The sequence below is a fragment of the Buceros rhinoceros genome, unplaced genomic scaffold (genome assembly GCF_000710305.1).
Source record: "Buceros rhinoceros silvestris isolate BGI_N320 unplaced genomic scaffold, ASM71030v1 scaffold1553, whole genome shotgun sequence".
In the NCBI taxonomy this organism is placed as follows: domain Eukaryota; kingdom Metazoa; phylum Chordata; class Aves; order Bucerotiformes; family Bucerotidae; genus Buceros; species Buceros rhinoceros.
Window position 1 is genome coordinate 14,669 of NW_010401619.1, and position 16,550 is coordinate 31,218.

General features: G+C 41.1%; 1 protein-coding gene across 1 annotated transcript in view; it reads right to left on the reverse strand.

Moving 5' to 3' along the window:
• The window catches only part of HMCN1 (hemicentin 1), a gene marked incomplete at both ends in the record, with an annotated part of 96,720 nt that overhangs the window by 14,469 nt on the left and 65,701 nt on the right, over positions 1-16,550 (reverse strand). Inside the window, 15 exons of the mRNA XM_010132326.1 lie at positions 131-228; positions 388-571; positions 2,058-2,182; positions 2,710-2,869; positions 4,272-4,421; positions 4,646-4,777; positions 4,906-4,987; positions 5,199-5,401; positions 5,542-5,655; positions 7,204-7,365; positions 10,331-10,427; positions 10,945-11,132; positions 12,030-12,143; positions 13,200-13,403; positions 14,099-14,249. Coding sequence (XP_010130628.1) covers positions 131-228; positions 388-571; positions 2,058-2,182; positions 2,710-2,869; positions 4,272-4,421; positions 4,646-4,777; positions 4,906-4,987; positions 5,199-5,401; positions 5,542-5,655; positions 7,204-7,365; positions 10,331-10,427; positions 10,945-11,132; positions 12,030-12,143; positions 13,200-13,403; positions 14,099-14,249 — 2,164 coding nt within the window. The remainder of the gene's footprint in view (positions 1-130; positions 229-387; positions 572-2,057; positions 2,183-2,709; positions 2,870-4,271; positions 4,422-4,645; positions 4,778-4,905; positions 4,988-5,198; positions 5,402-5,541; positions 5,656-7,203; positions 7,366-10,330; positions 10,428-10,944; positions 11,133-12,029; positions 12,144-13,199; positions 13,404-14,098; positions 14,250-16,550) is intronic.

The window sequence follows — 16,550 nt, forward strand, 5'->3', positions numbered from 1 at the left end:
CTTTCCCTAATGACTACCTACATAAGATATTCTTGTAGCTGTGTGCAACTTTGTGCTGGTGAGAAAGAAAACCAAATATTAAGTTTAAATAATTAAGATTCTTTACATTAAACGTTTCAGAGAAACTCACCAAAAACATGAAGGCTGTAATGTTTGTTGTCCACTCCTGCCCTGTTAGATGCTACACAAGTGTACACACCAGTATCGGATATCCGTACTCGGGCAAGTCTAAAATGAAAATCTTTTTAAGCCAGCTGTAAATGGAATATATCATCTTTATTACAGCATGGTTTGGATCAAAGTTTCTTCTTGCTTCCAAAAATACTAGCAGAATTATGCTGTTATAGCAGAATAAAACTCCACTAGTTAAAATAGATGAAAACCAACCTGAGAATTTGCCCAGCTGACAGCAACCTGATTTGGGAGGAGACAGACAGAGGAAGGCCGTTCTTTAGCCAGTTTATCTGTGGTGGTGGTGTTCCAGTAGCAGTACATTCAATATTTAGGGAGGTGTCCAAAAGGGCAGTGAGGTCCTCTGGTTCATCTTTATTATTGGCTATCGTTGGAGGAACTACATTTTGTAAATGTTGAAAAGGAATATATTAAAACTGGCTCTTAAAATCATTCCGTGTGTGTTACCTTGCAGAAAGTTCTGCACCTAATGCCCCATTTCTCCAAAGAATAAATCCTCTAACAATAATACTGAGCACTAATAAATTATCCAGTTACATATTTAAAGACAGATGCACTTTAGAATGATGATAGAATTCTCTCTTTGATTTGTCAGGCTGTGGCAAGCAAGAGAGAACTCGGAGCCCAAAGCTCATGGGGGGAGAATGGCAATGCAGGAAGGAGAGTGGTCAGGCCTTAGAGGGGATGGGCTGAACAGCTTAAGGGCCAGACGGAACGTGGCAGTTTGCTGTCATTCCAAAGCTAGACTCATGCATGAGGAAAGTTAGTTTAACTTCCAGATGTGCATGCTGACTGAATTTCTAAATACAGAAAATTTCAAAATGCCTGGTTAAAATACCCTGCTGATTTTTCTAACAGAACTGCTTTTCGGGGTTTTCGGTTTTATATGCTAATTTGAAAACCTTGGTCTTGGGGGCAAGATGGTACTCACTATATAAAGGCAGCCCAGCCAAACGCAGCTTCAAGACGAACTGACTTAGGATTCCATTGCGCACCATCACAGTTGCATAGACAAGATCATTTAAGTTGGTTCTTGCTTGAACCTCGGCCAATACGAATTGACCAAAAAAGTCTCTGCTGTCGTACAGTGCTATTCTGTCCCGCAAAGACATGATGTGGTCATCCACTATTGCTATTTATTGTACCAAAGGTCATCTCTTGGTTCCCTGCTGGCGTTCGTATGACAATTGATTCTGAGTCTCTGTGTGACCGGGACAGACCCACTGCTGTGAAACGCTGCCTATGCAGCACTCTTCATTCGTTCACACCAGGCATGGTACTTCACGAACACATTTTTCACAAGTTAAAATGTCGACTCTCTGCACTGCTGAGGAAGCATCATGCTCACTAGCTTATGTCAATTTGTGCAAGAGAACAATTTAATCCAAAACTCATTATAGTTTTTCTTTTAAACTGCACACAAACTATCTCTCAGGAAAAGGGAGACTTAACTATTACTTCCCTACCATACAACCCCGGTTTTAGCTGATGTACTTTGATTGGAATTAGTGAAGATAAACTAATACAACAAAAAAGCAGTATCAATCTGCCCCAAGCGTATCTTCCTCTAAAAAAAAAAAAAAAAAAAAAAAAAAAATCACAGCAAGCAGAATTCCTCTATTATGAAATACAACAAAGGAATTAATTTGTTTATCCCAAAACACATTTACCAGCAATTTTAATCGCTTTGTCATTGACAGAACATCCTGTGTAATATACTGTGATATCTACAGTACATGAAATTGAAAACACATGCACGTGGTATCACACTGAGGACAGGCATTCCTTTCTGGGCCCTCTCCTGGGAGTGCTCACAAAGCTAGGATTACAGACCAGATTTCAGTTTCACATCCGTGAAAACTCACCATATACATTCAAGTTGAAAATTCGGTTCTCCTCTCCAGCAGGATTAGTAGCAACACAAGTGTATTTTCCCGTATCAGAACTGAGAGCTCTGGAAATGTTTAATGTGCTGCCATCTGGAGTTACTCTACAAGGAAGGTCATAAAACACAGTGAGTTTGTTTACATATTCCTATGACCTGGCAAATAAACAGTCAGGTCTGTACTTTTAAATCAACTGCCTCTATCCCCTTGGGTGAGAAAACCACTGGTTTTTGCAAAATATTATTTTCAGAGACAGGCTAGGAAGTTTTTCCTATTCAATTGCAACCAGGCTTTTTCCATAATGAAAAGCATCAAGAGTAAAATGTTTCCATGTCTCAGATCTTTCCCCTCCAAAGGAACTTAATGAAACTTATTGATCTTAATTAATGAATATGATGAACTTTAATAGAATTAACTAAGAAAGAGATATCATATACTTATCTCTGAACCATAAAAAAAAAAAGTCCAAGTAGTAACAAAGCTTACTAGATTTATAGAAGCTAAAAAGGAAGGTGATGTCCTTAATCCGGCTAAGCTAAGACTCAGGCCCTCTTTATGCTCCCTCCTTAGGGCCACTAGAGGTTTAAAATTCTAGAAAAAGAGAATGCAGTGTCTGGTTATTTTTGCTTGCCTTATTCTTTGTAAATCATCACCGGGAACTGTTTTTCCATCTTTAAGCCACTGCATAACAGGCATGGGCACTCCCTGGGCATTGCAGACGAGCTGGATGCTTTCTCCCAGGAGGATGCTGACCTCACTAGGCATTTCAGAGCCAACAATATTGGGAGGAACTGGAAATGCATGATGGAGGGAAGAGAATATTCATCAGAAAGAAGCATAATCTAAACTGTAATAAAGCTACACTGCAGTAGCTCATGAGTACCAGCATTTATTGCAGTACCTCCATTCAAATCTACTTTAGCAAGTATACGATTATATTGCTTTTAGAGGGGGTTCTGCAAAGATGAATTGAAGGCCACTTTAATTACTCCTTAAAACAGCTCATTTACAGAAAAAAGAAGTATCTTTGCCATTATATTTAATATCCATAGTGACCTGCTCAAACAATAACAACAGGTATGGTAATCTTGTGACAAACTCCCATTAAACATCACAATGCACTGTATCAATTAAAAGCCTCTTTAACTCCTGAGCACGTGCTTAGTGCACAGGCAAACGCTCTAGTGCATCAAGACCATCAATTCCTGTTAACATCCAGCCACGCACTTACTCCATCCTAACCAGCAGCCATTTTAAGCCTGTTCTCCTGAAGAGCAAGGATGACAGTCACACTACGCATCAAGCCAAGGCTGTCAGTCCCACTAGGAAATTTTGAGGATTTCAAGCTATTTCAGTCACATTTGATCAAACAAGCCACTTGATACTCAATTCTTAAACCTGGGGAAAAACTGACAGGCAGGTAGGAACACCCACCCTACCAGCACCCCCCGGGAACAATCGTCACGATGGAACAGTTACTAGTTGTGTTTGCCCTGCTGATGGACAGCCATCACACATGGCTGTGCCAGCACATGCAGCTCAGAGCAGATACTGCCTCTTCCTCCTCAGCCAGCAGATACCAGCATGGCAGAGAGACGGAGACCATACATAAGAGGCACCTTATTGGACACAGGACGGAACTAACACAATCAATGAGGATGAGTCCTCAGGAACAGGGGAAAACAAAGACAGTTGCAGCATAAGGGTGACATGCAGCGAGGCAGGAGACAATTCTGTAACAAATAAGGGTTTCTCATTCCAGTGGGGAAAATCAAAAGTTCCTAAGGAAATTCTGCCAGTATTTCTTTGCTATCTCCCCCTATTCGCTACGGCAAAAAAGGCAACAGGTATGTATCACTGCTGCTGAACGTCTGCGTGTGTGGTGCTTCACACTCAATCCACTAATGCAGCTTCAAGCATTCAGCAGGAGAAAGAACATGATCAGCAGCGCACACACACATAGCCTCCGGGATGGCTTTCAAGTTCTCCACAAACAGAGGTTAACAGCATTTTTCATGCAAATTTCTGACTAACAGTACAATGCTCTAACCATTTTCCCCCGCTGGTTGCAAATGATAGGAATTATGGTCCAAATTCTCCATGTTTCTGTTATCTCAGTGTCTCTAGTACAGACACAGTGTCATACTGAACTGATTATTAACCAGTCCTGCTCACTGCGCTCTCATGCCTTACCTTGGACAGAAAGCACATAACTTTTCTGAGCCTTTCCCTCTACATTTGAGGCAACACATGTGTAGGTCCCACTGTCTAGAAGCTGAGAGCGAGTAATCTGAAGCTTGCTTCCACCAGATAAAATATGCACTTCAAGAGAATCGGAGTTTTCTGTAAATACAAAACCAGGTAATCATTCCAAACCAGCCCCAGAGAGCAAACGCATCTGGAGACATTTCTTTTTCAAAATTTCAAAACAAAACAAAGATTCCAATCAGTTACATAAGAGACTGTCTAGAGACAGATGAAGAAGAAACAAAAACCAGACAGCAAATAGGACAGTGCTGCCCCAAAGGGAAGGAAAAGGACCAGAAAAGAGAGTGAGAGAACTTTACCTATTGGTTTTCCATTCTTAAGCCACACTAATGTTGGTGGAGGAATTCCAGCAGCATCACACACAAAGGTAACAGGATTGCTGATAGTTTCACTGACCAACTCTTGTTCAGGACCTTCTATATCTGGTGGCACTATCAAGAGAATGGAAGTGATATGGATGGTTCAGTTATGAAATCTTTCTGTAACTATTTTGAATTGTTTACTCCACAATGTCTACGGTATTATAACAACTACTTCAGATAATGCAGAGAATGCTCACCATAAACATTAAGATGGAAATTTTTATCATCTTGCCCTGCAATATTCATGGCTTTGCACACATACTGGCCAGTGTCAGAAACCTAAAATAAAAATACATTGGATAAAACTTATTATGGAGTATCACTTTAATGCTACAGTTCAGAAATATTAACAGCCTGTGCCTCTGCCAACCCAAGGTCCTTTTCACAGAATAAAAGGCCTCCAGCAAATACAACTATATACAGGTGTTGGAATACACTTTTAACAGCAGCACAGTAGTGGCAGATGCAGCATCCCACCAGCCTGGCCTACCTCTGCACCCTTGATCTGTAGTGTTTGTCCATCTGCCAAGATCTCCACATTTGCAGACTCTGAAATGATGTGCCTGTTTTTGTACCAGGTGATGACTGGTGGTGGAATAGCGTTGGACTCACATTCTAACATCACTGGGGTGCCCACCCTCACGTTCAACACTGTCAGTGAGGTTCCACGGCTGTCTTTAATGCTTGGGGGCACTGCAGAAGAAGCTCAGAGTTATTTCTGCCTTTGTTTTGTGAAAGGGCAGAAAACAACCTAACAAAAATAAATAGAAAATACTACCTTTTCAAAGCAATAGATATTATTTCATAAAATAGCAAAAAACAAAAACACAAACCAAGCACAGTTAGGAAACTCTTCTTCTGACTTTCCCCAGCTTGGTTCCTGGCAATGCAAGTATATTCACCATCATCTGGTAGTTTGGCTCGGGGAATCTGCAGAGTCCGAGCACCTGAAGTGAAGAGAGAAGGCATAAGATTTATTCTGTGATTATTGTATTGTATGTGTGTATTGTAACTTCAAATGTTATTTTAAAATTGCAGGTCCAACAGACCAAGCCCAGGCACTACGTTAACCTCAGATTCAAAGAAGCACTGCATGGCCATTGCTTTTTAAGTTCATTACCACCTAAAAAAACCTCTCCAACCTCCAGCCAAGACAACTAAAATTTAAGGGTAAATTTCATCGCTGCTGTTAATTTTAAGTTTGGAGCACAAATACTTTTAGACCTGTTTGTTTCGTGGCTGCTAACAGCAGCTGTTAACTATGTCCTTTCCACTTAATTCTGCCACTATCCCATTCTCTATTCCCCGGTCTCACCCGTCTTCACTCCTGAAGCTCCCTTCTGCCTGTCTCCACATTACTGACCTGCCTCTACTGCTATTAAGCCATTTCCATGTCTGTGCCTTAGTCTACGCTGTAAGACAGGGCTACAAGACACAGCAAGTGATCTTATCTTCAGCCCAGGGTATTGAGAGAAGCAGCAGGAGCAGAAGTGACACAAACACCCATGGACCTCATTTAGTGAGAAGTTTTGAAGGTTAAGATGACCTCAGAAGGGTTTCTTCCTGAGAGTTTAGCAGGGTTAACCCAGTTTCCCACTGAAGCCAATGGGAAGTTTTTTAACTTTTGTCATGTAAGCCAGCAGAGTTTATCTTAGCCTCCATCACAATTTCTGACCATTTCAGAGATTCATAGGATGGTTTGGGTTGATGGGGCCTTTCAAAGCTCATCCAGTCCAACCCCTCCTGCAGTGAGCAGGGACATCTGCAACTAGAGCAGGTTGCTCAGAGCCCCAAGGTCCAACCTGGCCTGGAACGTTTCCAGGGATGGGGCTTCTACCACCTCTCTGGACAACCTGGCCCAGTCTCTCACCACTCTCAGCGTAAAACATTTCCTCCCTCTCTTTGGTCTGAATTTCCTTCTTTCAGTTTCAAACCATTATTCCTTGTCGTGTCCCAACAGCCCCTGCTAAAAAGACTGTTCTGATCTTTCTTACAGGTCTCTTTAAGCACTGAACGGCTGCACAAAGGTCTCCCTAGAGCCTTCTCTTCTCCAGGCTGAACAACCCCAAGTCTCTGCGCCTGTCCTCACAGCAGAGGTGTTCCAGCCTTGGGGCCTCCTCTGGCCCCACTCCAACATGTCCATGTCTCTCTTGAGCTGAGGATTCCAGAGCTGGACACAGTGCTGCTGCGGGGATCTCACCAGACCTTTCTTTGAAAGTGACTCAACTTTAATTCATACCTGTATCACACATAACCTGTTACATGACTTGCTCTCTAGTCTTTTCCACACAGTTTATTTCAGTGCTTTCAGTCTGAGTTTTGTTTAAGAGAAAACCCATCCAATAGCCAAGAAATTATTAAACCCAACAGGCCAAGCATCTTGTCTACTCACTGGAGCAACACTAAAGAATATACTGGCTCCATAAATAGTGGCTGCCAGCCTTATCAGGACAAAACAGAGTCTGAAGGCTGTAGAAATAGTTGAGATTCCTCACCAGGCACCACGAAAGTGTTGGTATTTGAACTGATAGGTTTTCCATTCTTGAGCCAGCTGAGATCAGGAGGTGGAAAGCCAGTGACCTCACAAGTCAGAGAGATGAAGTTATTCACCACCACAGTCAAATTCTCAGGGTTAGCACCAACAACAATTGGAGGAACTGCAGAAAGAAATACATCAATGGCATGTATCACAGCATCGGCAAACAACATTCCCCAGATCCTGATTGACTAAAATAACACTGAACTGCTGAGTTTTGCCAAAGGGCCAAGTGGCAAAAATCTTTCAGATTCTGTGAATGGATCTGCTGTTTTTTGGATGTATCTGGAAATACAACTGAAGCCTGTCTAATGGACATTCCTTTTCCTATTGTGCAGAAAAATGCCAGTTTCATTTTCAGCCCTTCTGTGCTTGGGATTTGGAAAGGATAATTAACCTCTAGGAGATCCTGCTCTATCAATTTTAATGTGCTGTACGCAGAGGATGTTTGCTATTCAAGGCAGGACAGCTTCAATTTACCTTGTCAGGATATGTAGGATGATTAAGTATCATTTCTTCCCAAGACTGTATTGCTCCTACTCTTTCTGAAACAGCCCATTTTCTCATTAAGGAGAGCCAAAACCAATTCCTCCTGATACCATTCAGAGTTCCTCTGTTAACCAGACAAACCTGTTGTTTAGCAGTGAGCCAAGCAGTTTAAAATTCTGGCATGCAGGCATTGCTCTAAAGGGGGGCATTCTGAAGATTACAAGTCCCAGTATTTTTAAATATAAGAATATTTTGACATTTTGACCTATCTACCAGAACTATTTAAAATGAAATAACAGTAAATCTCTTCCTTTTAATAAGTCTCAAGTTCTAGTTTCCATGTTTTTGCAGAGTGGCTCCATAAAACACTTAAGAGGAAAGCAAATGCATGTTCTTGGCTCTGTTGGGTGGAAAAATCATTCCAAAGAACTCATGGAATCCTCTTCAAAGATAGAAACGTTAGTATTTTGAACTGCATCCACCAGAAATAATCCTGCTGCTTTCTGTCACTTGATCCACACAAACCAGTCTTTAAGCCAAGTTTATCGCTCCTCTGCAGCACTGCAGAAACAAGGAGTCAATGTGAACAGCGAAATTTAGTCCATATGGCTCAGCTTGGAATAACTGAAGGTTATTTCCTCAATAATGAGCATAAAACGGTTCACTAGAACAAATGGAGAATTCTGACCTGATGACATTTTAAGTGATTTATATTTATTTACTTTTACAGATACTTTCCCACAGATGTGATTACTGGTGGTTTAAGGCAGAGGGTGATTTAATACACAGGGCCAAATCAGAGCTACCTTTTAATGAACTTTGCTTAAACTATGTAAGTGGTAGATTTCAAATTCCATCCAAAGCACTCACAGATGCACCACAGGGGATCTGCATGTGTAAATCTATATGCATACAGATGCAGTAAGGGGTTTGATTCTAGCATTCAGTGTGAAAACTACGTATTTATTAAGGGGTTAGAGGTTGAGATTTTAAAACTGGATGCTTATTTTCAATGTTTTAGAAGGTTTTATTTGAGATTTACTACTCACCTTTGAGACAAGAACTGAATTTTCCAACTTCTTAGAGAGCATAACATAATCTTTAATATTTTATTTAAATTTATGAAAGCATTTCCTTTAGAAAAATACAAAAATGCTGGAAAAAACCCTTTTTTTGACACCGACAAAACAAAGATTGTGCTGCTTAGCGATAATGCATTTTCATCAGCATTTCACCATCCTGTGTGGTCCTTTCCTGAACAGCTACAGTCTAACTTTTTCAAATGAAACTGCATTCACAGAGATTAATAGACCTAAATTGGCAATACAGTTGAGCTAGAATTGGAGCTTCCTGCAAATATTTCTTTTAAAATACTAGTATTAGACTATAGTCATTACAAAACAAATATTTTAAAAACAGAAATTTTAAATTAAAAACACAAATGCCAAGAAAAGAAAAATATTTTGATTTAAAACCAAAACTCAAACATCAGGAAAGCTGGACAGGCTCCACTGAACAAAAGTAACTTCTCAGAGAACAACTCCACGGCAAATTCTTCGCATGACAACACTATTTTTGGCTCATTGTATCACTGAGTTGAAAAAAAGCACTCTGTGTTTGTTTTGTTTAGTATGTAAATTTGCTGTATGTGTCAATGGGGGAGGGGGGGAATTAGTGTATAATAACCTGAATTATCAGATTCCTGGGATGCTGGTACTATATTTAATCGAGAGAGAAGACAGCACTTGTCTTCCATCTCGTATGTCATACAGAAGATCAGCCAGCTACCAAGGATGTGGAGAAGGATACTGCTGGTACGTAGAAGTCTCCAAATTGTTACTTAAAATGTAATGGTGCTGATGAATTTGTGGCAGTAATGCTTATCTGATCTTTGATTTGGAATGGAAAGCTGACAGCAGTGGGATGAGGAGCGGGCAGAAATAAAAGAAGGGTTTACTCTGAGATGTTAGAGATCTCCTGGTCTTCTGAAGCTATCAGGAAAGGTGAGGGAAGGCGGTGCAGAGACTGTTTTTTAAAATAATGGAAAGAGTCTTCATTTCTTGATGGCATTTGTTTGAGACTTGTGATGCTGAAGGCCAGAATTTATTTTAACACTATTCTGACTACACAACAAAACAAAAACCAGAAAGGAATCTTAAGGGGTAAAATTTTAAAAAGCTTTTACAATGCCGCATCTTGTTGTTTAATGCTTTCTAATAATTGATTTTCTTGGAAAAATGAATTTTTATGAACACATAAAACCAGACTATAATCCAATCTGTTGGCCATTTGTGATTTCAGGGCTTAGCAACCCCTGCACAGTGTATGCACTACACCAGGCTCTGTCAACAGTGGTTTCCACCTTTGTGGAATACTTACAAGAAACTCAAGCCACATGGTATCCAAGCCATGTGTTGTCAAGGTACTTTAAACTTATATTTGGTTTCTGGAATGTCAGAATCTCCATTAGACCCAGCAGGATGATTTACATGCACATAGCTAAGCATGACCCTACGCAAGCTGCTAAAATTAACACATTCGAGCTAAACTAACACTTGAAAGAAAACCATCAGAGAATTAGGGATTATTGTACTTACCATGAACATTTAGGTTAAAATACTTCTTGGCACTTCCAGCTATGTTTTCCACAAGGCAGACGTACCTGCCAGTATCTGTTATTCGGGAATTCAAAATCTAAGAAGCAAAACAGGTGGTTGCTGAGTTAACACATAACTTACTGTCAAAGAATCAAGTGGAGAGAAATAAGCTCAGTTCCCTAACTTTTAGTAGTTTCTTACAATTTCCTTCATTGATAGGAAGGGGCAGTTCTTCAGAGTATACTGTTTTTTTAAAAAAAGCAGTACATTTTGCAGTAATTAAACTCTGATGGAGAACTGGAACCAAACAGGTTATTTTAAAGCAAATGATTTCACTGATGTGGTTCACAGCACGGCCCCACCAACAGCTGGGTCAGCACAACTGAGGGAACTACCTAGGAGGGAGAAGCAGCAGCTGAGGGACTGGAATAACGGATAAAAATTCCTAACGTTTGCAGTGCCTTTTTTTGTAAACAAAACAAACAAAAAACCCACCACCACAAAAAACCCAAAAAACCAAATCAGAATCGCATACTCAACAAATCTAAACAGTTTTGTCTTTATGGGCAGCTTGTGTTTGTAATGCTAAAAATCAGTTTTTCATTATGACCTACCTGTAACCTCCTTCCATTGGACAGAAACGTGTACCTATCGTTTTCTGCTAGGAGGTGTCCATCCTTTTCCCAGGTAATACTTGGAGAAGGGCTGCCACTGGCAACACAGTCCATCGCTGCAACCTTATTCACAAGCACAGTCACCTCCTCAGGCAGGTCGCCATCAGCTGCACTGATGGTTGGTGGTACTACAGAAGAGCAGAAAGCAAGAAGAATACTGTGCCTTTGTACCTCTCAGTGTTTTCTGTTGCTTTTTCGTTGTTTAAGATTCAAGACCGATTTTTTAGATTGGGTTTTTAAAAGAGTAGTGGAATCTTCAGTGAATACAGTGGAAGACAGTAAAATACCACAAGTAATCCATCTAGAACAAATAAGGACTACAAGAAAACTAGGCTTATTCACAGCAGCCATAAGAAGGAGGTGAGGACTCACTTTCCCGATAATCCATTGTGTTCTTTGCTGTCAGAACAAAAGAGAATTTCCAAAGCAGGAGCCCATCCTAACAATAAATCAGCATTTTCAGTGGTAAATACAGAAATAAAGAAATAAGCATTTCTCAAGGCAAAACCATTGAGTACATCAAGAGGCATTACAAGCAGAACACAAGAGCTTTGTGCCATGTTTGAAAACAGATCATACAAACGGGACTCTGCAGGCATTCATTGATCTAAATCATCGGTTCCCTTAAGCCTTTAGAGTTTTGCAGGTATTTTAGAAAGCGATGACCAGAACAGGGAGAGAGAAAAGTCTAGTAAGTCAGAATTTTGAACTACAAGCTGGATAGGGAACAAGAGGTACGTACCAACATATAACCTGGATTTCTACATAAAGTTTTCTTTCTGGTGAAGCATGATAGGGCTAATGCAGTTGAACACACTGAACTAACATTAACGCTATTTTCCCTCAATTCTGTATACTTCTACAGAACTCCAGCACCTTATATAAACACATTAATTTCATAATTTACACATACGCAGAATTTCTCAACTTTGAAAACATTAAGTAAAACTGGACTGTAATGTTTAATTAGTTTCCACAGAGCTCTATTTTTTTTTGTCATTAAAAAGAAAAGCAGGAAAGCTCACAGAGCACGCGGACATCATAATGAATGGAATCCTCCCCAGCTTCGTTCACCGCCACACACATGTATCTCCCAGCATCTTCAGCCTGTGCCCGTGGAATCTGCAACACTCGGCCTCCTGGAAGGAAAATGCATTCAAAATTTAAATGAAGCATCCAGCAGTTTCAAAAATTTCCAAACCACATTTCACTAGAGACCTGAGCAAGCAAATTTGTGAATGGTCAACATTTGTTCTGAATTACAAGTAACTAAAGACTTTTATTTCCTAGCTACTTTTTCTGCTGGCAGATACTTAGAATTCAGCAACGTTCATTCTGAAATGTTAGAAAAGAGTAATTAATTCCACAGCAGGGAGTAATGTTCTTCAGCAATACACAGCCAAACATGATTCTTCAATTAAAACCAGAAATTTTTCTCAGCAAGGTGACAGAGAACTAATAGGCAAAAGGAAATATAAGGACAGAATATTCTGATAAAGCTATTCCAATCTGAAAAAAACATACTTCTGAAGCTTATAGATACTTCTCAACTCTATTCCTGATTTAAAGCATAGCCACATAAATAGCTTCAGAAAGAGAGGACATATTAGGAATACATTAGTGGAGTAGTTGTCATGGAATTCCCAAGAGATAAGTAGACAAAAAGACACGATCCCCACCACTGCCCTTCTTTACATGTGCCAGCCCAAACCCCACTCTGTACAGACAGGCTCTCTTTTTGTAGTCTCAGCACTATAAGCAGCTCCTTCCCTTTCCCATATGAGGTTAAGTAGGAGCTCATGGCCATTTTTCTTCTGGAAACCTCATCTCCGTGCCTCCCTCCCTGGTTAAGAGACTTTTCTACTCCACTGGTGATTTTGGCAAAGTAAAACTTAGTAAAGAAACAAACCAGGAGCACATCAGCGAGAAGGTATCATTGCTGTATTTTATTTTTCAACACATCATATGGAAGTTAAGTAGACACATTTACACCATTTTAAAGACTACTTTTTAAAAGAAAGAAGAAAACAGTTTAAGTCAAAGGACTGAAGAGAAACATTTCCATTCAAGAAAGTCTGAACAGAACATTACAGCATTTTCCCCTTTTAAAGGGAAAAAAAGTTTGTTATTACTACAGAATACTAATGGCACTAATGCCATTTCTTAAGGTCAGAGAGCGCCATTTTACTACTCACCTGGCAGTACCAGTACTTTATCAGTAGAGCTCAGACGATAGCCATCTTTATACCACGTAAGAACCGGAGGTGGAACAGCATTGGTCTCACAGTACAGTGAAAGGGGGTTGTTGACAATCACATCTTTACTTTCTCCACCTCTTCCTGCACCTACTGTGTTACCACCTTCCCACTCCTTAGGAAGCTTTTGGAAACTAGGAGGAACTACAGTTGAGGAGGGGAGAAATATTAGAATTTCACAAGCAGAAACAGCTAGCTCTAAAGTCAAGAAATGAAGAGATACTGTGATTGTTAAATAGCAGCAATGAAAAATCAAGCGTATTAAATTAACCCCTTCCCCCAGTTTAGATTAGCAGAATGAACAACCGAGCAATCTAATGAATATTTTCTGAAGACTAACAAACAGGAGAAGATGACCTGATAACAAAACACAGAGGGTATTAATCAACAATAGCATCTGAATAGGAAGTTATTTGGTTTTACTCAAGTTTGAATTTTCTCTAAATTTTCAGAAATTACTAATGATTGTTTCCTTCTAGTTACACACAGAGCGTGGGCCGACAAGATGCTTATGTCTGGGACCTCTAAGCACTACTCAATACAGATAAATAAAATAGAGTTTAAGTTAAATTAAGACTTTTTCATGTAATTTAGAGGAAGACCAGAGTTGTTACGTCATTCCACTAACTTCAGAAACACAAAAAAATACAAAAGAAAGAATAACTGAATACTGCATTTCTTAAAGATGAACAAAATACACATGAAATAAAAATCACACAGAACACAGAAACACTGGATTAGACCACTCAGGTGCAAAGAATACAAAATTATGAAGAAATATTCCAAAGAGAGGCTTTAATTATCTGAGTTATCTAATTAATTATCTGAACACTGTTTACCTTGTATATTTACATCATATTCCACCTCGTCTTCGCCGGCAATGTTGGATGCCAGACAAGTGTAACGACCAGTGTCTGATACTTGAGCCTCCTTAATCTGCAGAGAGCGGCCACTGGCTTGGATCATGACATGATCATCTAGTTTAAGTGGCTGCAATGTAATTTTATATGGAAATTAATACTTGGCAAAACATACACTAGAAAAAGCCATATTTGTGGAAGTAATACGACATCATCTTTTCAAAACAGAATACTGGAAGTAAGTGCATCTTTTGGTTTTGGTACTTCCTCTGCTTTGGTATCACCACCAAAAAACATCCTTCATATTTTGTTAATGCTTGCAGCAAGGCCTTCTTTCACCTGCACAAAGAGAAGAGCCGCTCCAAATTACTGAGGGTCACCGTTTAGGAACTAGTCCTGAGCTGGGTGCTCTTGGGATGGCAGCCTCAGCCACAGGCGAACAGCCCAGCTCTCCTCTCATTTGCTCCTCCTTTCCCTCAGACCAAAAGCTTTTCCTCCCTGAGTAAACCTGATAAAGCTCCAAGTTCCTGGAGACAGTTTTATTTTCATGATTGTCAAATTGTGGTAGCTGGTCTTCTAAGAGGTTTTACATCACTCCTAAGCCCAGCTGCAAGTTGCTGATGAAAGGAGGAATGCCATTCCCATCACACAAAGGCTCTCGTGACATCTGATTAAATCAGGCTGAACTCACTGGCTAAGCCAATGAGCTGATAGAAAACTTACACATGTAAGGTCTCAATTTTCTGAGGTGAATAACTCCATCTAACTCATTGTACAGCCACACAACCACTAGGATCTGCTGTCCAGCAAAGTCATGGTGTGAACATAAAACAGATGCAGCAGCAACAGAGATGTAGGACTAGATGTTACTGTTCCTAGAATTTACCGAATCACAGAATCATTTAAGTTGGAAGACACATTTAATATCCTTGAGTCCAACTGTTCCCCCAGCCCTGCCAGGTCACCACTGAACCATGTGCCTCAGCACCACACACATCAACACATCTGTGAAATGCCTCCAGGGATGGGGACTCCACCACTGCCCTGGGCAGCCTGGGACATGCCTGGACAACCCCAACAGGGAAGAAACTGTTCCTCAGGGCCAACCCCAGCCTCCCCTGGAACAACTTGAGACCGTTTCCTTTTGGTTTACCGCTTATTCCTTGGGAGAAAAGAATGACCCCACCTCACTCCCACCTCCTTTCAGAGAGTTGTTGAGAGCAAGAAGGTCTCCCCTGAGCCTCCTTTTCTCCGGGCTCAACCCTCCCCTCCCATTTCCCTCAGCTGCTCCTCAGCGCACATGTGCTCTAGACCCTGTATCATCTTTGTTACCCTTCTCTGGACACATTCCAGCCCCTCAACGTCCTTCCTTGAGTGAGAGGCCCAAAACTCAACCCAGTATTCGAGGTGTGGCCTCACCAGTGCCCATGTACAGAGGGACAATCATTGCCCTAGTCCTGCTGGCCATGCATAACAGAACTGACTGTACTAATACAAGCTGTATCTCTCAATAACGGAAACAGAACACATTAGGGAGTCAGCACTGAACTCCTGGCCTGCAGGGGACAATTAGTTTAATCCATGGATGTGAGTGAAAGCCATTGTCCAGGGTCAACCTGTGAATGAGCTGCTGGATGGTTTAATGCTCTGACTGTGGCAGCAAGCTGCTTACAGCCACTGTCTTTCCTTAGGGACCTCTGAACTCCACCCAACATAGTATTTCATTGGCAATACAATCAGTACACCCAGGAGATCCCAGATTTACAGCGTATGCTCAGAACAGTTGGAGGGTGTATGCACAGTCTCTGCTATGACTCCAGGCAAACTTTCTGCATGCTCAGTAAATCCACGAAGAGCTGCAGCAGTCTGATCAGCCTAAGTTCCCTACCAAGCACAGCTAAGGCAGGAGATGCTCTATTCTCCTTTCTTACAGAAGAGTTGCACTGTTTCATTTTTATTTATAGCCAGCCACCCAGAGACTGCACATCAGGACGATTCTGTAGCAGTGTCCTTCCAAAGTGACTCTCTTCCAGAGCGATGCTGTTGTGAAGACTACACGGGGCACCTCGTTCCCCCTCGTAGAGGATCCAGATGGTTTTGTGGCTTTGTGAGCTCTGCCAGAACCAAGTGGAAGGCTCTGCAACTTTTAAGGGCAACCCTTAGAGGACTCAAGCACAGGGGCGTTTTGTAACAGGATCTTTGGGGACTTCACACAACAGCAAAGGGACGTGAGGTCATAGCAAGGGATGCTATGGCTAGGCAGGGCCCTTCCCTTTCAAAGCATAGGCTTGTGGTAGGCCCTGGAAACTCCAGCACTGATGTCCTGGCAGCACGGCCAGGCACCCAAAAAAGCAAGGGTGTCAATTTGTGGAGGTCTGGCACACAGCAAATGTCCCAAGATGTGTGTGTGGGTGATCCTGCCAGCAGGACA